At 55.5% G+C, this 21,081-nt stretch overlaps 3 protein-coding genes across 4 annotated transcripts; all 3 read left to right on the top strand.

Moving 5' to 3' along the window:
* Window positions 1-394: 394 nt before the first annotated feature.
* LOC311633503 (piRNA-mediated silencing protein C19orf84) lies at window positions 395-2,294 on the top strand (the record flags this gene model as incomplete). The annotated part of the gene is made up of 2 exons (XM_084906268.1): window positions 395-429; window positions 1,769-2,294. The coding sequence occupies 2 exons, from the start codon at window positions 395-397 to the stop codon at window positions 2,292-2,294; spliced, it is 561 nt and encodes a 186-aa protein (XP_084762394.1).
* A 1,611-nt stretch (window positions 2,295-3,905) lies between these two features.
* On the top strand, window positions 3,906-9,203 carry LIM2 (lens intrinsic membrane protein 2; the record flags this gene model as incomplete). 2 transcript variants are annotated; one of them, XM_084906266.1, is made up of 4 exons in its annotated part: window positions 3,906-4,080; window positions 6,613-6,762; window positions 8,787-8,921; window positions 9,142-9,203. In XM_084906266.1, the coding sequence occupies 4 exons, from the start codon at window positions 3,906-3,908 to the stop codon at window positions 9,201-9,203; spliced, it is 522 nt and encodes a 173-aa protein (XP_084762392.1). The 2 variants fall into 2 exon arrangements, with proteins under 2 accessions (XP_084762392.1, XP_084762391.1); XM_084906265.1 differs by having other exon boundaries at window positions 3,906-4,191.
* A 6,057-nt stretch (window positions 9,204-15,260) lies between these two features.
* Window positions 15,261-16,658, top strand: NKG7 (natural killer cell granule protein 7). Its single transcript, XM_084906272.1, has 5 exons — window positions 15,261-15,387; window positions 15,657-15,857; window positions 15,949-16,095; window positions 16,186-16,317; window positions 16,428-16,658. Exons 2-5 carry the CDS (start codon window positions 15,701-15,703, stop codon window positions 16,484-16,486), a joined length of 495 nt encoding a protein of 164 aa, XP_084762398.1. The 5' UTR covers window positions 15,261-15,387; window positions 15,657-15,700; the 3' UTR covers window positions 16,487-16,658.
* The last annotated feature ends 4,423 nt before the right edge of the window (window positions 16,659-21,081 follow it).

Raw genomic sequence — 21,081 nt, 5'->3', positions numbered from 1 at the left:
AGAAAATGTTATTAGGAAATCATAAGGGAGAGGGAATACATTTACAGTACTGCATATACACTGAGTGGCCAGATTATTAACATCTCTGAACACATAATAATCTGGCCACTCTGAGGGAGGAGGGGCTGGGGGCCTGGACCCCTGGGTCTGAGGGAGGAGGGGCTGGGGGTCTGGACCCCTGGGTCTGAGGGAGGAGGGGCTGGCGGCCTGGACCCCTGGGTCTGCTTGAGGAACTACCTTCTGCCCAGCACCCTTTCCCAGGGTCTTCATGCCTTACAGGCCCCGCCCCTTCTGACAAGCCCCGCCCACTTTCTCCCCGGACCTCTCCCACCTCGCTGGCCCTGGAAAAATCCTAGAGAAGGTGCTAGAAGAGACTCGAGGGACCCTCGTGCAGATGGAGCAGCAGAAGGAAGAGACGGGCCCGGACGGGTGAGACACTCAAGACCTCCCTCGGGAGGACAGAGCCCCAGAGAGGGGAGGGGACAGAGAAAATCAGAGGGAAGTGAACTGACCGCTCCCCGCACCCCCAGCTCAGAGCATCAGAGAAACAATAAAGTTTCAGGCAACCTTGTCCAGAAACAGGACCTTGAAGGGCCTTGGGGACCGAACTGAGCAAGATACTTAGGACCAGGGAGAGAGCTAGAAACAGGTATTCCTGGGACGGAGAGAAATGTCGAGAATGAACCAGGAGAATGGAAAATGCCAGGAACAGCCTTAACCGGTTTGACTCAGTGGATAGAGCGTCGGCGGCCTGCGGACTCAAGGGTCCCGGGTTCAATTCCAGTCAAGGGCATGTACCTGGGTTGCAGGCACGTACCCAGTGGGGAGTGTGCAGGAGGCAGCTGATGGATGCTTCTCTCTCTTTGATGTTTCTAAGTCTCTATCCCTCTCCCTTCCTCTCTGGAAAATATCAATAAAATACACTTTTAAAAATGCTAGGAACAGCTATAGGACTGGAGAAGTAATAATAATTAATAATTAGCCGAAACTGGTTTGGCTCAGTGGATAGAGCGTCGGCCTGCGGACTAAAGGGTCCCAGGTTTGATTCCGGTCAAGGGCATGTACCTTGGTTGTGGGCACATCCCTCGTACAGGGTGTGCAAGAGGCAGCCGGTCGATGTTTCTCTCTCATCAATGTTTTTAGCTCTCTATTCCTCTCTCCTTTCCTCTCTGTAAAAAAAAAAAAATCAATAAAATATATATTTTAAATAATAATAATAATAATAATAATAATTAGAAGAGACTCGAGGGACCCTCGTGCAGATGGAGCAGCAGAAGGAAGAGACGGGCCCGGACCGGTGAGACACTCAAGACCTCCCTTAATTATTATTATTATTATTATTATTTATTATTATTAATAATAACTATTATTATTAGTTATTATTATTATTAATGATAATAATAACTGCATTTAATTATTATTATTAATAATAATAATAATTATTATTAATAATAACTGCATTTCTTGAACATGTCCCAGACCCAGCTGTTTCACAGGCACCTTGGGTACCACCCAAAGGCACGTTTTGGTAGGAAAACTCGAGGTCGGCGTGGGAATATGAGCTGGGTGGGAACATTTCTCTGCAAAAGGGGAAACAGAGAGGCGTGGAAGGAGAGGGGGTGGGGTGAAGGGAGGTGAGGGCGCCCAAGGTGGACCCAGAAGCCAGGATGGAGAGATGGGCCCCCGCAGGCAGAGAGGCCGCCCGGCTGCCCCGGGCAAGGTGTGCGGACGGTGGGAGCCGCTGACCTGTCCCCTCTTGCCATTCCAGGAGCAACCTGCCACCGCCCGGGCCGGGGCCCTGGCCCCCCATGCCCTTCCCAGGCCTGGGCACCCCAGACCCGGCACACCTGGGGCTCCCCGAGAGCCTGGCCTCCGTCACCGTGCCCATCCGCCTGGACGCCCTGTCCTACCTCCTGCACAGCGCCTTGCTGGGGGCCTGCAACCTCCAGCAGTCCCTGCCCTCCTGCACCTGCCACCCCCAGGCTCCCGACCCCCCGCCCCAGGCCGAAGCCAGGAGGCCGTTCAGGGGGGGTGGGGACTGGGACGTCCCTCCCAGGCCAGGCTGGGGCCGGGGCCGGGGCAGGGGCCGGGGGCGGAGGGGACGGGGCCCTGGGAGGCCTGAGCAGCCCAAGCCGGCCTGGGCAGGGGACTCCGGGGCTGGCCCCAGGACCCCTCCCAGGATGCCATCATCACCCCCAGCACTGCCTGCCCAGGAGGGGAAGAAGGAAGCGGGGCGTCCGGAGCCACTCCTGGCCACGCCGCCTGCCACCGAGGACTGGGACATTGAGTACTAGGACCTGGACGGCATCTGGGCATCCGGGGGCCACTCAGGGTCGCCAAGAAGGTCCTGGAGCCCAAGGGGGGCCTCAGCCCCGTCAGAGATGCCCCGTCCTCTCTCCCCCTCCCCATCCCCCAAACCACGGCCTCAGCAGCAGGCCTGGGGGCCCCCTGCTGAAACCTGACCCTGACTTAGCACCCCAAACCTTGCACCCCATACCCAGTGCCTCTCCCCATTCCAGCACCCCCTCCTCCCCCCACCTGCAGCCACAGCCCTCAGCTCATTCCCTACCCGGACCCTGACCCCGTGTTCTCAACCGCAAAGCCAGTCACTGGCCTCTGCAACTCCATCCCACCCCCCACTCAGCACCCTCTTCCCCATCCCACCCCCCACCCATTCCTGCCTCTGTCGCCATCTCTACTGAGTCTCCCTCATTCCCAGCGTCTGCATCCTCACCCCCCACCCCCACCCCCCAACCCCCGCCCACTTCAGGTCAACCCCGTCCTCAACTTCATCCTCAGCTTCAGCCCCAATCCCAGCCCGTCTTCCACCCCATCTCACCCTCAACGTCCTTCCTGTCCTGGCCCCAATGTGACGTGCCCTCTGACCTCATCCACAAAGCATTTCTCTCCCCGCGACCCCCCCCCCCACTTCAGTATTTCCCAGACATCACCCCCTTTCCCGCCCTTGGGAGTGGGGGACCCATGGAACAATAAATGGATGTGTCTCTCTATCTATGCCTTGGGTCTGTGTGTGTGTGCTTCCGCAGCTCAGGCCCACCCAGTGGGTGCCGTGAGCAAGGCCTGTGATGGGGGGAGGGTCGTCGGGGGTCACCGGGAGAGGCCAGTGGGGCCTGGGGGAGGGAGGGAGGCCTGGACTCCTGCTTCAGCGAATTCCATTGGGGGCCTCTGCCACCGCTGCACTTCTGCCTGCTGGAAGCTGCTGGGCGGCCGGACCATTGTGTGGGGAGGCTTAAGGGATTTGGGGGGGGGCTGGGGAGCAGAGAGGCCAGCACCCTGGCTCAGCTCAGTCCGCACCGAGGGGCCGAGGCAGACGGAGGGCTCTGGACAGGCTCTGCCACTCAGGTAGGGACTGGGCATGGGACCCACAGCCCTGCCACCCCAAACACATAGGCACCCAGTTCTCCAGCTCCTTCCTTTCCCCGGGGCCTGGTGAGATGCCAGAGCTAGTCTCTTCACACCAGGACCCAGGAGTCCTGACCCCACCATCCTCTTCCCCCAGGGATTTCGGTGCCCCAGTGCCCACACCACCTCCGGGCTTCGGACCGGGAACTCCAGGCCCTCAGGATCTTTCTCCCCCAAGACCCAGAGGTCTAGGTCCTTAGTTCCTCCTCCCACAGACCCAGGGGTCTAGGCTTCCAGCCCCTCCTCCTTCAGACTCAGGAGCCCAGGACCCAGCTCCTCCTCCCTCAGACCCAGGGTCCAGGCCCCCAGCCCCTCCTCCCTCAGACCCAGGAATCCAGCCCCCCAGCCCTCCTCCCTCAGACCCAGGGGTCCAGCCCCCCAGCCTTCCTCCCTCAGACCCAGGGGTCCAGCCCCCGAGCCTTCCTTCCTCAGACCCCAGAGTCCAGCTCCTGACCCCATCTCTCCTTTCCCCACAGATCATCATGTACAGCTTCATGGGCGGTGGCCTCTTCTGTGCCTGGGTGGGGACCACCCTCCTGGTGGTGGCCACGGCCACGGACCACTGGATGCAGTACCGGCTGTTGGGGTCCTTTGCCCACCAGGGCCTGTGGCGGTACTGCCTGGGCAGCAAGTGCTACCTGCAGACGGAGAGCGTGGGTGAGGCTCCGGGCGGGGTCTGGGCTGGGCCGGGGCAGATGGAGACATCTGTGGCACCGAGAAGGAAAAGGTCAAGCCAAGGTCATGAGCGTGGGAAGGGGGGAGGCTGGGGTCTCAGTATTTCTCCCCAGTGCAGTGGCAGCGCATACGGATGGAGGGGTTCGATGGGGAGAGGGGACGTGTCTGACACAAGTCGAGGTCGAGTACAGCAGGTGGGGCCGTGGCTGCCAGAACAACGTTCTCTAAATATTGACGATGGATCGAGAACGATGTTCATTAATATGCTGAGCGGCATGAGTCAGGAAAAGACAAGTGCCATGCGGTTTCGCTTATACTTGGAGAGAAAATAGCCGAAACTGGTTTGGCTCAGTGGATAGAGCATCGGTCTGTGGACTGAAAGGTCCCGGGTTCGATTCCGGTCAAGGGCACATACATTGGTTGCGGGCACATCCCCAGTAGGAGGTGTGCAGGAGGCAGCTGGTCGATGTTTCTCTCGCATCGATGTTTCTAGCTCTCTACCCCTCTCCCTCCCTTTCTGTAAAAAGTCAATAAAGTATATTAAAAAATAAATGGATAAAAATAAATAAGTAAAAGAGAAAATAAAGGAACAAACAAAACATAAACAGACTCAGACACAGAGAATAAGCCCATGGTCACCCCAGAGGAGGGTGGGGTGACAAGGTGAAGGGATTGAGAAGCACAGGTTGGTAGCTATGCCATCGATATGGGATGTAAAGTACAGCATAGGGAATATGGCCGGCAATAATGTGATAATTATGTAGGATGCCAGCGGGTACCTGAAGTATCGGGGGATTACTTCATATATATGAAGTAATATATATTTTATTGATTTTTTACAGAGAGGGATAGAGAGTTAGAAATATCGATGAGAGAGAATCATCAATCAGCTGCCTCTTGCACACCCACTATCGGGGATTTGCCCGCAACCAAGGTACATGCCCTTGACTGGAATCAAATCAGTCTGCAGGCTGACGCTCTATCCACTGAGCCAAACCGGTTTTGGCTGGGGGGATTACTTCTTAGATTCTGTAATTCTCTAACCGCTATCCTGTATACCACAAACTAATCTAAAGTAATATTGATTGTCAACTATAATTGGGAAAAAATAACACCTGTTAGGTACGGGGGGATATAAGTCAGCAAGACAGACCCTAAATTTGCTAAATTCTGGATGAGGTACTAAACTTGCTCTGTGCCAGGCTGTGTAATATACATGTACATAACTCTATGTATATAGGTGTGTGTGTGTGTGTGTGTGTGTGTGTGTGTGTATGTATATATTACAATATACACTGAGTGGCCAGATTATGATGATCTCTGAACACGTAATAATCTGGCCACTCAGTGTATATCCTATATAATAAAAGGCTAATATGCAAATTGTCCCCTCGACCAGGAGTTCGACAATCAGGCAGGCCAGCCAACTGCCCTTGTCCCCTCCCCCTGGCCAGGCTGGCCAGACCCCACCCATGCATGAATTCAATAGGCCCGGTGCATGAATTCATGCAAGGGTGGGGTCCAGCCAGCCTGGCCAGGAGGAGGGGACATGGGCAGTTGGCCGGCCTGCCTGTTGGTAGAACTCCTGGTCAAGGGTTCAATTTGCATATTAATCTTTTATTATATAGGACATACACTGTGTGGCCAGATTATTATGTGCTCAGAGATCATAATAATCTGGCCACTCAGTGTATGTTATAAATATGGGGATAAGAACAGTACTCACAGTAGAGGGCTCTTGCATTGTATATTATACACATATATGTGTATAGTGTATATATGATATAGTATGTAATATACCACATCTCTGTCGATGATGCAGTATGTTCCATAGTATACACTTTATGGGGAGAGACAAGAATGATTTCCAGTGCTCAACACCCTTTCCTTCAACATGCGTATTGAGCATCTGTCACAGGCCAGGCCTAAGGTGATAGGGGTATAGCAGTGAAAGAGAAAGCAAGACCTTGGTCCTCGCAGAGCTGAGAATTCCCTGGGGAGAGACAGACCAAATAAACAAGTTAAAAACAAACAAACAGGGTGGATTTTCAGATCTGAGCCAGCGGCGTGAAGGCAATGCAATAGAGCCGTGGGAGAGAGGATAAAGAATGATCAGCAGGACGATATGGGGAGTCAGCATCATTCATGCACTCACTTACCCAGAAACCATTTCTCCGGGCCCCGTGCAAACCAAATCTTTGCTGGGGGTATTCCTGGCATAGAATCAGCCCAGTCCCTATCCTCAGGGAGCAATCAGACCAGAGGGGGAGACAGATAAAGAGTCACCACCCAGAGCCAGGGGTGAGGATGATAGGTGAGTGGCAAAGGGATGCTTCCTGAAGGAGGGGATTTGGAAACTGGGTTTTGACGGATGGGTAGGAGTTTGCCAGGTGGAGAGGAGGGCACTTGTTAAGAGGTGAAGGAGAAGCTCTGGCAAGGATATGCTCTCAGAGGTAGCAGCTTTCCCACCGAGGACAGGGGCGGCCTGGGAGTGACCACCGGGTTCTTCCACAGCGTACTGGAACGCCACCCGGGCCTTCATGATCCTGTCCTCCCTGTGTGCCTCCGCCGGCATCGTCATGGGCATCCTGGCCTTCGCCCAGCAGCCCACCTTCGCCCGCCTCTCCCGGCCTTTCTCCACCGGCATCATGTTCTTTGCCTCCAGTGAGTGGACAGACCCTCCTCCTTTTCCCTCCCTCCTCCCTCCTCCCTCCTCCCTCCTCCTTGCCCATCTCCAACCCCAATCCATCCCCATCCTCAACACTACTCTCATCCCAGACTCCTCACTCTCATCCCAACCCCACAACCAACGCCAACACCACGGCTGTTTCCAATTCCTCCTATTCAGACATTGCAATTCAGTTCTGGCATTGCGAGGTGGGGGCAGCCAGGTGGGGGGCAGCCAGATGGGGGCGGGTGGGGTTCCCAGAGGGTGCTGGGGTCAAGGTGGTGGGCTCAGCCTCGTCTCCCCTCCCCCCCAAGTGCAGAGGTTTGTTGAAGAGGGGGTGGTAGTCGCCATAGATGTTGGCATAGCCAGCCCCCTCGTCCCCTCGGGCAGAAGCCACGGAGAGTGCAGACTGCAGCGAGGCCTGGACTACACCTGACCAGGTTGCTGGCCTGAGCCTCAGGCAGCACGACCTTCTGAGACGCCTTTGCATCTGCCACAGGGGGGAGGGCTCAGGGTGGCCAGCTACCTGCCAGCTGCCCACGACCCCGACCCCACACTCACCCCCACATCCCGGACTCCATAGGTTCAAGGCCACGGTTCCCAACAAGACTGCCCCTCCTTCCGCTGCCAGTGGGGCCCCCGAGCCACCTGTGTTACTTGACCAACTGGCTTCAAAGTTGAGGGTTTCCAGGACCCACTTGGGTTTGAAAATCTTGTTAGAACAGCTCACCAAACTCAGAAAAGCACTATACTTAACAATTACAGTTTTGTTATAAAGGGGTGGGGAATGTTACGTAGAAGGCCCCCGAAATCACCTGGACTGGCGCTGCCAAGGCATTAGGAGTGAGGTAATTCCATGTTTGAGCAAACAGAGCAGGCTACCTTTTAAATATATATATATATATATATATATATATATATATATATATATATATATATTATTGATTTTTTACAGAGAAGAAGGGAGAGGGAGAGAGAGTTAAAAACATCGATCAGCTGCCTCCTACACACCCCATAAAGTATATTTTTTTAAAAAAATATATATCTTATTGAATTTTTACAGAGAGGAAGGGAGAGGGATAGAGAGTTAGAAACATCAATGAGATGAAAGAGAAACATCCATGAGCTGCCTCCTGCATACCCCCCCACTGGGGATGTGCCTGCAACCAAGGTACATGCCCTTGACCAGAATCGAACCTGGGACCTTTCAGTCCTCAGACCAATGCTCTATCCACTGAGCCAAACCGGCCAGGGCAAGCAGGCTACTTTTTAAGCTGATAACTTTGTATGGCCTGAGAATGATGTTATACACACCCAAATGGCCCTTAGAAAAAAAAACAACACAGGACGAACTCCTCTCTTCCCCCCTCCCCCATTATAAAGGATCCACTCAAGACCAGCCAAATAAACAGATGCAGAAGGAGACGCCTGAGAGGGACACCCGCCCCCCACCTCCCCCGACATACACACCCACATATTCTGTTCAGCAACCAGGAAGCTCCGAGCACTTGGCGGACAGTGATTGACTCACTGGCCCTGTGATCAAACTCAGCCTCCTCCCCGCTCCCCTCCCCAGAAGGGGGCCGATATCAGCCAGCCAGCTCAGAGCCTCAACTTTCGGTTCCGGTGGCTGGTCTTCCTGGCGACCAGCTCCCACCCTGAGTCATCCCAGCTCAGCCACAGGTGTGATCCCAGAGGCTCCACAATGGCAGAGACACGCCCCACTCAGGAAGCTCCGAGGATGTGGTGTCCTCCCTGGGAGACAGAGACAAAGACCAGGCAGATTCTCTAGGACATAGCACAGCCCTGCCCCACCTCCACCCCAGCCCCACCCACCCCTCCCTGTCCACCTGTCCTCCCTCGTTCCACTCAACCCTGTCCTCCCCAGATCCCCACCCACCCACTCCACCCACCCTACTCTACTCTCCCCTACCTTACTTTACCTCTTCCCTCAATCTCACGTCCACCCCCATATCCAAGCCCAACTTCATCCCTGTGTCCACCCCACGCTCTCCCCCAGCTATTTTTGTGCTGCTGGCCTTGGCCATTTACACCGGCGTCACCGTCAGCTTCTTCGGCCGCCGTTTTGGAGACTGGCGCTTCTCCTGGTCGTACATCCTGGGCTGGGTGGCCTTGCTCATGACCTTCTTTGCAGGTACCTGGCCTTGGGGGGCTGGGGAGGGCAGTATTCGGGATGAGCAAGCCTACTCCCCAGGGTGAGAAGATAGGAGGGTCTCCCGTGGGCTCCCAGCCCCAGACAGAAGGCAGAGACAAAGACCAGGCAGACTCCAGATCCTGTGGACACCCAGGGGGCTTGAAGGGGGTAAGGGGTGGGAGGTGGGAGGGGGCATCCATTGGGACCTTTTCTCACACAGGAATTTTCTACATGTGTGCCTACCGGATGAAGGAATGTCGGCGCCCGTCCACGCCCCGCTGAGCCCCGATGTGTCCACCAACTCCATGGGGAAGTTAAAAATGAGGTCATTGAAGAGGAGGGGGCGGGGCTAGAGTCCTGAAATCCTGGTTTCCCGGGGGCATGAGGGGGTCTCGGTCCTGGACTCTGGGTGGGTGGGTGGATCCTGACTCCTGAGTCCCACATGGAAGGAGAAAGAATGGGGCCTGGTGGGAGGGACCTGGGAAGATTCAAGGCTCCACCCGTGGGAGGGGCGGGGGTGTTTGAGAAATGGGATATCCATTAGAGCGGTTTTTTGGAGTCTAATAAACTGATGTGAAACCACCCCAGGGTGACTCTCTCCCTGAGGGGGGTGGGGGTGAGTGTGGTGGATGGGGCTGGGGGAGGGGGGTGATGACAACCCAACCTGCTGTTTCTGTAGACACGGGGACAGAGATCCATCACGCAGTCCCCACACATGACAATTCTACTTCCAGGAAATGGTTGGTTGTGTGGGTCCCCTTCTGACAGCAATTCCAATGTGTATCCTTTCTTTCCCCCTCACGCCACCAAGCAATGAACTCAATTCAGACATTGTCTACCTGGGGGTACTCTCAGATCCCACAGGTTAAAGGCTCAGTCCTGCGAGACTGCACACTCCCCCCACCCCCTCTTCAGAGGCCGACCACAGTCCAGGATGTCACCCGTGTGGCTTCTGACCACCGGTGATAGGTTGGAGGTTCCCATGACCCCCCTCCTTAGGGGGGTCTGTTCGTTTCCTAGGGATGCTCACAGAGCTCAGAGAAACACGCTACTTGCTACAGCGCCGGTGGTGTATTTACTTATTTACTTTTTATATATTTTATTGATGTTTTACAGAGAGGAAGGGAGAGGGATAGAGAGTTAGAAACATCGATGAGAGAGAAACATCCATCAGCTGCCTCCTGCACACCCCCTACTGGGGATGTGCCCGCAACCAAGGTACGTGCCCTTGACTGGAATCGAACCTGGGACCCTTCAGTCCCCAGGCCGATCCTCTATCCACTGAGCCAAACCGATTTCGGCTGCTGGTTTATTATAAAACGCAGAAGCAGCCAGATGGAAGAGATGAGAGGGCCAGGTGTGGGGAAGGAACTCAGAGCTTCTATGTCCTCTCTGAAGTCACCAGTCTCCCCAAATCTCCAAAGGTTCACCACCCCTGGAATTTCCCGAGGAGGCTGCATGACACACGTGTGATTGATGAAATCTTTGGCCATTGGTGTGTGAACTCAAACTCCGGCTCCAATCTCCTCCCCAGAGGTCAGGGGCTGGGACTGAGGGTTCCAACCCTCTAATCACATGGTTGGCTCCCCCGAAAACTGTTCCCCCATCTCTTAAGAGGGGTTCGAAAGTTACCTCATTTGCACCTTTATGGCTTTCGTGACTTGGGAAATTCCTGTGCTTTTAGGAGATGTCATAATCAGGACCCGAACCAAATATATATTTTTTATTAGAAATCACAATAGGAAAATTCTATATAATAAAGAGATAATACATAAATTGACCATCACTCCAACACAGAAGATGGCCACCCCCATGTGGTCAAAGATGGCCACCACAAACTGGCCTTTAGGGGAGGGCAGTTGTGGGTGATCAGGCCAGCAGGGGAGGGTAGTTAGGGGTGACTGGGCCAGCAAGGGAGAGCAGTTGGGGGGGACCAGGCCTGTAGGGGAGGACAGTTGGGAGTGACCAGGCCTACAGGGGAAGCAGTTGGGGGTAACCAGGCCTGCAAAGGAGGGTAGTTGGGGGCAACCAGGCCTGCAGTGGTTGGCAGTTGGGGGTGAACAGGCTGGTAAGGGAGGGCAGTTAGGGGTGACCAGGCCAGCAGGGGAGGGCAGTTAGGGGCAATAGGGCCAGCAGGGGAGCAGGTCGGCATGGATCAGGCTGGCAGAGGAGAGGTTAGCAGGTGATCAGGCTGTCAGGCAGAAGCAGTTAGGGGCAATCAAGTCAGGCAGGCAGGCGAGTGGTTGGAATCCAGCAATCCTGGATTGTGAGAGGGATGGGACCTAAACGGACAGTCAGACATCCCTCAAGGGGTCCCATATTGGAGAGAGAGCAGGCTGGGCTGTGGGATATACACCCCCGCCCCATGCACGAATTCCATGCACCGGGCCTCTAGTAGGATAAATAAAGAGCTCAGGGGGAGGGGGATTGGGAGACAAACTGCTTCCTTGTCCCCTGCCCGCCCCCCCTCCCATCTCCATTTGGCTCTTCCAACCTCCTCTCCCCTCCCCAATGGGCTCCAGACCCTGACCCTTCACCTCCTTCACCCACCTCTTCACCCACTATTCATGAGCTTGACCTTGTCTTCATCCACTCGTCCACCCAATAAACTGATGTTGATTTGCCATGACATGTACTGATGCCAATCATAAAATAATAGGACTATTAAGCCAGGGCAATTGCAGTAATATTTATCACCGTCTAGGCTATAGTCATCGAGGCTGACTCCCTAGACCCGAGATTTATTGGGGCCTCCTCTAATCACAATAACGCTATGTTTATAGAGGCGTCGTCCAGAAAGAATGGCCGCCGAGGCCTTCTCTGGTTCCTGAGGCCTCGTGAAGCAGGCTTATTCCAGGAGTCGTATTTATAGGCTTACTCCGGCAATGATGATGCTGTGACCGCAGACTCTCATCTCCAACGCCTTACTCAGCCGTTCCGCTCGAAAAAGAAGAGGCATCTCACACCTCACATACCTGACGCCGAGTTCCTGGTCCCGCTCACACCCCACGCCTGCTCCTCCCACGGTCTCCCCATCTGTGTAAACCACAGCTCCATGTTCATCCAGCTGCTCAGGCCACACACACACACACACACACACACACACGCACGCACGCACGCACGCACGCATGCACACGCACATGCACACACGCACTCATGTTGGGATCATTCTCGGCTGCTTTGTTACATTCCACATCTGGCTCATCAGCCAATGGTGTCGGCTCCACCTTTAAAACGTGTTTGGGGATTTGACTCTTGCTCCACCAGTGATCACCCTAATGCTAGCCACCTCCCTGCTGTCCACCTTCTGTCACCTGGCTTAGTGCCACACCTCCTAACCAGCTCAGCCTTTACCCCGCCTGCCCTCCTCCACCTACAGTTCATTTTCTATGCAGCATCTGGAGAAATATTCATTAAAATCATGTCATGCCTGCCCTGGCCCATGCTCCTATGTGGCTAGAGCATTGGCTTGCATACCAAAGGGTGGCGAGTTCTATTCTATTCTTTTTTTCTTTTTTCTTTTTTTAATATATTTTATTGGTTTCTGAGAGAGAGGAAGGGAGAGGAAGAGAGAGTTAGAAACATCGATGAGAGAGAAACATCGATCAGCTGCTTCCTGCATACCCCCTACTGGGGATATGCCTGCAACCAAGGTACATGCCCTTGTCCGGAATCGAACCTGGGACACTTGAGTCCAAAGACCCATCTCCTAGCCACTGAGCCAAACCAGCTAGGGCGTGAGTTCGATTCTTGTTAAAGGGCAAGTTCCTTGGTTGCAGGAGGTAAAGAATCAATGGGTCTTGTAGGGAGCGGTTATAGGGTTAAGCCTCTGACTGACCTGTTGGCAAAGCCAAAAACAAGTCCCAGCTTGGAGGGCACAGCCCTCTTAGCATCATTAAGCTTGACCTTATGAGCTCCCTAGATCCTTCCTGGGTAGCGAATGGGCTGTGGGAGGGGCAGCAAGTGCTGCCAAAACAAGTGAAACTAACAAAGAACACTGTAACTATGGTGACCACTACCTTGTTTACCTCTGGCTATAAAATAAAGGTTCAGCTTGCCTTCTGGATCTGTTCTGTGGCCTCAGACAGGCACAGGAGATCCATCTAGACCCAGCTCATTCTCTTTGTCTGTTTTTTCTTCACCCTTCGCCCGCCCTCCCTCAGGCTCGCCGAACCCTTGGCTGTGCTGGCGTCTGCACCGTGTCTGCCTTACATCAATGTTCCTCTATCCTCTCTTCATTCCCTTCCACTTTCTCTAAAAATCAATGGGAAAAAAAAATATCCTCAGGTGATGACAACAACAAAAATGAAATCATGTCACTCCCACGCCCACTCCAGTGGCTCCCATCTCAGGCTAAAAAAAACAACAACAACTAAAGTCTATCAAAATGCCACGTGTTCTGGCCCTGCTAACTCTCTGACTTAATCCCCCTCCACTCACTATAGTTCAGGGGTCCCAAAGGCTACAATGCATTGCTAGAAGGACTTATAGCAGCTGACAGTTAATTTATTACAGCGATCCTAATAATCTGGCCACTCAGGGTATATTTCTTATTAGAAATCACAGTATCACAGTAGGATAATAGGATAAATAAAGAGCTCGGGGTGGGGGAGGGGAGACAAACTAGCTTGCTCGTCCACCTGCTCCCCCCACCCCCATCTCCAGTTGGCTCTCCCAACATCCTCTCCCCTCCCCAATGGGCTCCAGAACGCTGACCCTTCACCTCCTTCACCCACCTCCTCACACACTATTCATGAGCTTGACCTTGTCTCCACCCCCTCATTCACCCAAATAAACTGATGTTGTCGAAACTGTTTTTGGCTCAGTGGATAGAGCATCGGCCTGCGGACTAAAAGGTCCCAGGTTCGATTCCGGCCAAGGGCATGTACCTTGGTTGTGGGCACATCCCCAGTAGAGGGTGTGCAAGAGGCAGCTGATCGATGATTCTCTCTCATCGATGTTTCTAACGCTCTATCCCTCTCTCTTTCTCTCTGTAAAAAATCAATAAAATATATTTTAAAAAAGAAATAAAAATAAACCGATGTTGATTATACCCTGAGGTATAATGGAAGGAGCGGCACCCAGGTGAGACCAGGCACCAGGTCCTCGCTGTCTCCCTCAGTGGTGTCGTACGGACAGCATTTCACTTCTCCCAACAATAGTGCGTGAGGACACACACCTTGTCCTGCCAATAGGAGAAGCTCACCCAAACCCCAGTGTCCAGGGAGGTCAGGCAAGAAGCTCCCCCATGGCTGGCCTTAGTTATTCCGTTCCCAGCATCTCCAGGGGTCAAACTGATATAGTAGACACCTCCTCCCCCTGCCACATTGATAGCATAAGCTATCTGGTGTGGCCCAAGGACTCCGGGTACACAGAGACACCTAGAAGATAGGGGGCTCCCTCCCAGGACTCCGCATGGTCAAGCTTTCTTTGGTCCATGACGATGGTGGGACTTAGGGAGATGAGAAACAGGGTTACAGCCTTGAACTTGGAAATAGGATGGACATGAAATGGGGTGAAGGTGAGGTAGGACTTATAGGGGCTGGGGGGTGGGGCGGGGGGAGTATGAAGAAGGAAGTGGATGTAGGCCTGGGGCTGGGGCTGGGATTGGAAGCAGCCTGGTGTGGGGAAGGCCATGCGGGTAGGGTTAAGTCTCAGGATGAGGATGGGCTTGGGTCTGTAGATGGGGATGGGGTGAGTTTGGGGTTGGGCGTGCCAATAAGAATGGGGTCAGGCTGTGGGATAGGGAGGGTGTTAAATCAGGGGCTGGAGCTGGGGTTAAGAGATGGGTTGTTATTTGGGGTTGGGACGGGATTGGTGAAGCGCTGGTTTGGGAAATGATTGGGGTTGGAGCTGGCATTAGCGGTGCAGGTACCGTGAGCCTCCTGATCGAGCTGGCCGTGCTCAGAGCTGAGCTGTGTGAACTCACCCACCCGAGGAGGATGTGGGTGTGTTTTCTCCCCCCACAGAGGTTTACAGTTGTGATGCTCTACCTGCTTCTGCCTGCCCCTGAGCATACGCTGCAAGCAGGGGCCCGGGAACCTGCCCCTCTGCCCACCCACCCACCGCTCCCTCCCTCCCTCCGGAACTGGCCCCCAGCTCCTTTCTCCCTCGGCCCCAGGTGTCCTGGAGACCTTAGAGTGGGGGGCCTCCCTCTCCCAGAACGAAAGGTTGCAGCACCCACAGGAAAACATGACACATCCCCAACTGTCCCGTGTGGCCACATCCCGCCCCCCATTGAACTCACACCCTGGCCTCCTGCGCCAACCTCACCTCTGATCCCCCAAGCCTCTCTGTGGTCTCTTCCGGGAAGGCCCCCCAACCCCCCACACTCCAGCCCTCGCCCCGCCTCTGGTGTTGAGCAAGGCTCCGAGGAGGAGAGCTACAGAACCTGAGACAGCAAGCAGCAAGGCAGGCTCTGAACCACTGACCAAACCACGGATGACACCCTTTCCCACCAGACTCTGTGAGTGGTGGCAGGTCCGGGACCTCGGGGAGGGGTGGCCTTGTCGTTACAACCCAGGAAGGGAGGGCGTGTGAGAATCCGTTGCCAGGAACAGAAAGGGGGTGAAACAGAGCCAGTCTGGTCTTAAGGAGCCCAGGCCCCCAACACCCCAGCATCACCCCCGACTCCCGACTTGCTTCAGCTGCTTGCTGGCTTCCTTGTGTTTTTGGGCGGGGGCGGGGGACCTCAGAGGACCCAGGAGTCTGGATCCATAGCCTCTTCTCTCACAGAGACCCAAGGAACCCAGCGCTCACCCCCCGCCCCCTTCTCCCCCATGGAGCCCTTTCGGTTCCTGGCCCTGCTGGCTGACACCGTGGCCCTGGTCTTTGCCCTGGTTGCTCTGAGCACGGATTACTGGCTCGAGGCAGTCGGGCCCGGCTTTTCGGCTCATGGGGGCATCTGGCCGAAGGCGGATCCCAGGCTTGTGCCAGGTAATGGGGGGGGGGCGTGGTGTGCCTTGTCTGGGGGGCAGGGGAGAAGAGCCAGAGGGGACGGGTCCCCAGAGGTCTCCTCTCTGAGCAGACTTCATCCGTGTGACCGAGGCCTTCAGCATCCTAGCCGCCCTGAGCGGCCTGGTGTCCGTGGTCCTCCTGGGCCTGTCCTACGTCCCCTCGCTGTCCGCCCGGATCCACGGCCCCCGGGTGGCGGCCGTCCTGGCCTCTATCGCAGGTAAGGAGCATGGAACCGCCCGCGGGCCTTGGGGACTGTGCATTCCCCGCAGAGGGGCTAAGCAGTCTTCCTCGTCGTCTCTCACCTCAGCCTTGTTCATGCTGGTGGCCATGTCTGTCTACAACGGTCATCAGTGGAGCCGCCAACACCCCCAGGTCCAGTTCTTCTTCTCCTGGTCCTTCTACCTGGGCTGGGTTTCGTTTCCTCTCTGGATCATTGCAGGTGACTGCTGCCCCGGGAAGTTCGGGAGGGCCCACTGGGGGTGGGGTGTGAGAGCAGATGGGGGGGGGGCGCGGTGGCAAGTGATAACCCACCTCCCTCTGCCACCCCAGGGATCATGGGTCACCTCGCTTACACCCGTGGCCCTCGGGCTGGCTACGACCAAGTGTGAGCCCCACGTGGGAGCCGGAGGGGAGGACAGCAGGTGGGTTGGAAAAGCATCATCCAAGCCTCATCCGGAGCCATGGGGCCACCTGGCTGTCCCTCGGCCTTCCCCCAAAGCCCTTCCATAGCCCCATTGTCGTCTGTCCATCCTTTCAACAACGATTTGCCGATTTGCCACAGTCTGGTTGTTTTTTTTGTTGTTGCTGTTTTTATTTTATATTAATTTCTTTATTGATTAAGGTATCACGTATTTGTCCTCAATCCCCCATTCCAATCCCCCACTCCCCACCCCCACTTATGCCCCCACCCCGCTATTGTCCTTGACCACTGGTTAGGCTCATCTGTGTGCACACAAGTCCTTTGGTCGATCTCTCCCTTTTATCCCCACCCTCCCTCTGAGGTCCAGCAGTGTGACCCATGGCTCCTCATCTCTGCGTCTGTTCTTGTTCATCAGTCTATGTTGTTCACCCTTTCCCCTAGATGAGTGAGATCATGTCCTACTGGAAATATAAGAATCAAAATTGAGACAAGCACTAATGGTTATGCTGAGAGGCATATGCATCAGTCTGTAGTGAGCTTCTTTCTGGGCCACCCAATTTTTGAGCTTCTTTTGAGACCCAATTTCCCATAATAGCAGTCAGCAGCTGTGTGTCACTGCAGGTTGCCCAGGACCAAACCAGAGAGGGTCGGACCTGCATTACCACCATTTGCCCACCACCCAGAACTGAAATATCATTGCTGACAGGTACACATAAGGAACCGTTTGACAGTCTGGTTGTTTCTGAGATTATTTCAACCACGACACAAGCTGATGGCAACACCAGCTCCTCCTGTGGGCGACACGGGGTGGGGGTTGGGGTGGGGGGGGCGCAGAAGGGAATCCAAAACCTCTACCGGCTCTCCGAGGGCTCCCACCCAGTGGGGATGCACTGCCCACATCCTCTCCGCCGCCCCTTCTCTAGCCATTATCTGTCTTCGGTTTCCATCTCCCTTCTTCGTCCTCCTTTCTCTGCTCTTCCCTATGCCTCTCTGGCTCCAGCACGTTCCTCCTCACTCCCTCTCGGCCCTTCACCTGCACGGACGCTCTCCGTGGTGGGCAAACTGCGGCTCGCGAGCCACAGGCGGCTCTTTGGCCCCTTGAGTGTGTGTGGCTCTTCCACAAAACACCACGGCCTGGGCGAGTCTACGTGGAAGCAGTGGCGTTCGAAGGAGTTTCGGCTTAAAAAATATGTGGCTCTCAGAAGACATGTCCATCGTTGCACTGTGGACGCTTGTCTCTGTGGACTCATGAGTTTGCCGACCACTGTCCTTGCTCCTTTCAGTCGTTCACTCTCTCCTTCTGCGGGCTTTCCCCAAGCACTTCCTTTCTGCTGGGCCTCGCTGGGGGCTGGGGTTGCTGGCAGGAGTCAGACCCTGGTGATGCCCACCACCGGGAGGGGGTGGGGGCTGCAAGTCAGGTGGGGGAGGGGAGGTAACACAGGCCAGGGGACAGGCGCAGCCCAGGAAGGATGTGGGACAGAGGGTGATGGTGTTGTGGGGGAGGGGAGGGTGTGGAGGTGAGCTCTCTGGGGAGGGGTGTTTAGGGACTTCTTGGGGGGCAGGGAAAGGTAACCCAGGAGGAAGGATGCCGAGGCAGAGGCATGCAAAGGCTGGAAGTGGGATGTGGGGTGGGAGATAGAAAATGAGAATGGAGTGGTGGGTGGGAGCCAGGACCCTTAAAGCCACAACTGACTTCCTCTCGGGGGGGTAGGGAGGGAGCTGGGGAGCCAGGAGCAGAGCAGGGGCGGGACAGTGCCAGCTCCCCGGTGCCAGCAAGCCCTCTCAGTGCCATTGGTTCAATCCCAGAGAGGCAGAGAGGGGGAAAGGAGCTTGGCAATGCAACCAGCAGGTACAATAGGACATGAGTGAGGACCAGGGCCGACAGGGGACAGGGCATGAGGCGGGAAGGAGGGGAGGTAGCCAGAAAGAGTCAGGGAGCAGGAGGAACCGGCCTGGGGGTTCCGAGGGCCTTGTGGGGTGAAGAGCAAGAAGGGGGCAAGGACAGTGCCCAGGGGTGAGATGGGGGGCGCTCGCTCCTGGTTTGATGGAAGAGGCTGAGCTCGGTTAGGAGGAGCTGAGTGCGGGAGACGGCCAGGAGCAGGTGAGGGCTCCAGTCCAAGGCTCGGGAGAGAGATGGAGTCTGGGAGGGCCTCAGAGCATCATGGCCACGGAAGCCGTTAGAGGAAGCTGGCCTGGGAGAAGGTACAGGATCAGGGGGCAGGAAGGGCAGCAGCCTAGTGGGAGGAAGGAGGGGTGGACAGAGACACACACAAATGTGCCCTGGGAGGCACAGTCAGATGTGGGGGTTAGGAGCAGGTGAGGGAGGGGGGCAGGGGCAAGCGCTAACCTCCCTCTGCCACCCCAGGGAGCCTGGGTCAGACCGCTCACTCCTGCACCCCTTGGTCAGGCTACGACCAAGTGTGAGCCCCACGTGGGAGCCGGGGGGGAGGGCGGGGGAGGACAGCAGGTGGGTTGGAAAGCATCATCCCAGCCTCTATGGAGCCACCTGGCCATCCCTCGGCCCTCACCCCCAGCCCTTCCATAGCCCCACTGTTTGTTTGTTTATCCTTTCAACGATTTGTTTATTCATCCTTTTTTTAATGTATATTTTATTAATTTATTTTATTTTTTATTTTTTATTTTTTAATTTTTTAATTTTTAATTTTTATTTTTTAAAAAATAATAATATTTTTAAATAAAATTATTTTTATTTTTTTAAAAATAATCCCCTACCGGGGATGTGCCTGCAACCAATGTACATGCCCTTGACCAGAATCGAACCTGGGACCTTTCTTTCTTCCTTTTTTTTTTTTTTTTTTTTTTTAATATATTTTATTGATTTTTTACAGAGAGGAAGAGAGAGAGTCAGAGAGTTAGAAACATCGATGAGAGAGAATCATCGATCAGCCGCCTCTTGCACACCCCCCACCGGGGATGTGTCTACAACCAATGTACATGCCCTTGACGGGAATCGAACCTGGGACCTTTCAGTCCGCAGGCCGACACTCTACCACTGAGCCAAATCGGTTTTGGCTGTTTATTCATCCTTTTTAAAAAATTATATTTTATTAATTTTTTACAGAGAGGAAGAGAGAGGGATAGTTAGAAACATCGATGAAAGAGAATCATCAACCAGCTGCCTCTTGCACACCCCCTACTGGGGATGTGCCCGCAACTAAGGTACATGCCCTTGACTAGAATCAAACCCTGGATCATTCAGTCCGCAGGCCGATGCTCTATCCACTGAGCCAAACCGGTTTCGGCATGTTTATTTATCCTTTTAACAACGACCCACCATCTCCCGTCTGGCGTGGGCTGTCGGCAATCACTTGGTAGAAACCCGCTTGGAGCCCTGGCCGGTTTGGCTCAGTGGCTAGCGCTTTGGCCTGCAGACTGAGGGTCCCGGGTTCGATTCCTGTCAAGGGCACAGCCTGGGAGGCCCGTTCAGATCTGGGGGTTAGGAGTGCTCATGGGTCAAGAGAAGCGACTTTTTTAGGAGGATGTGGTGTACCATGGCCTGGGCCTCAGGCTCCCCACAGACCTACCATCGGCTTTGAGCTGTCACTTTGCTGGGACTTGCCTGGGTGGACGGGTGGGTGGTGGTTATCTCTTTAAATGGCTGCTGGGAGAGGGGGTTCTGGAACTCTTGCTGCCTCACAGAGCCTGACCCAGCCTCCCTTCCCCCACCCCTCTGCACCCCGCTTCTAGGAAGCCCTGGGGTGAGTCACACAAGGGGGTGGTGTCCGGGTGCGGTGTGGAGAGCACCCTGAACTGGACGAAGGGACATCCCACTGGGTGATGGAGGTCTCTGGAAGGCAGGGGGGATCCTGATCATTCACTCCTGGGGGGAAGGTCTCACCGTCCCAGGCAGGGGTGCTGGGGCAAGGGCCTGCAGCATGGAGGGGGGGCAAATGAGGGCACCTGCAGGTCCCCAGAAGCAGTGGTCCCAGGCAGGGGTGCTGGCACAGCGGGCGGGGACATGGAGAGACACGTGGGAGGGGCTCTCAGGGGGATGGGAGGGGCTCTCAGGGGGTGGGAGGGGCTAAGGGGGGTGGGAGGGGCTCTCAGAGGGGTGGGAGGGGCTCTCAGGGGGTGGGAGGGGCTCTCAGGGGGTGGCTGGGGCTCTCAGGGGGTGGGAGGGGCTCTCCGGGGGGGTGGGAGGGTCTCTCGGGGTGGGAGGGGCTCTCAGGGGGTGGCAGGGTCTCTCGGGGGGGGGTGGGGGGTGGGAGGGGCTCTCAGAGGGGTGGGAGGGGCTAAGGGGGTGGGAGGGGCTCTCAGAGGGTGGGAGGGGCTCTCAGGGGGGTGGGAGGGGCTCTCAGGGGGTGGGAGGGGCTAAGGGGGATGGGAGGGGCTCTCAGGGGGGTGGGAGGGGCTAAGGGGGGTGGGAGGGGCTCTCAGAGGGGTGGGAGGGGCTAAGGGGGTAGGAGGGGCTCTCAGTGGGGTGGGAGGGGCTCTCAGAGGGGTGGGAGGGGCTCTCAGGGGGTGGGAGGGGCTCTCAGGGGGTGGCTGGGGCTCTCAGGGGGTGGGAGGGGCTCTCCGGGGGGGGTGGGAGGGTCTCTCGGG

Source organism: Pipistrellus hanaki (genome assembly GCF_964339955.1).
Source record: "Pipistrellus hanaki genome assembly, chromosome: 15".
In the NCBI taxonomy this organism is placed as follows: Eukaryota; Metazoa; Chordata; class Mammalia; order Chiroptera; family Vespertilionidae; genus Pipistrellus; species Pipistrellus hanaki.
The sequence above is the reverse complement of the archived record's forward strand: the minus strand, read 5'-3'. Positions and strand labels throughout refer to the sequence as shown.

Excerpts from the sequence above, each read along its gene's own strand:
- NKG7 (XM_084906272.1), top strand. The coding sequence starts at position 15,701 with ATGGAGCCCTTTCGGTTCCTGGCCCTGCTGGCTGACACCGTGGCCCTG. Across the intron at positions 16,096-16,185 it reads CGTCCTGGCCTCTATCGCAG|CCTTGTTCATGCTGGTGGCC; the intron begins GTAAGGAGCATG and ends CTCTCACCTCAG. Across the intron at positions 16,318-16,427 it reads TCCTCTCTGGATCATTGCAG|GGATCATGGGTCACCTCGCT; the intron begins GTGACTGCTGCC and ends CTGCCACCCCAG.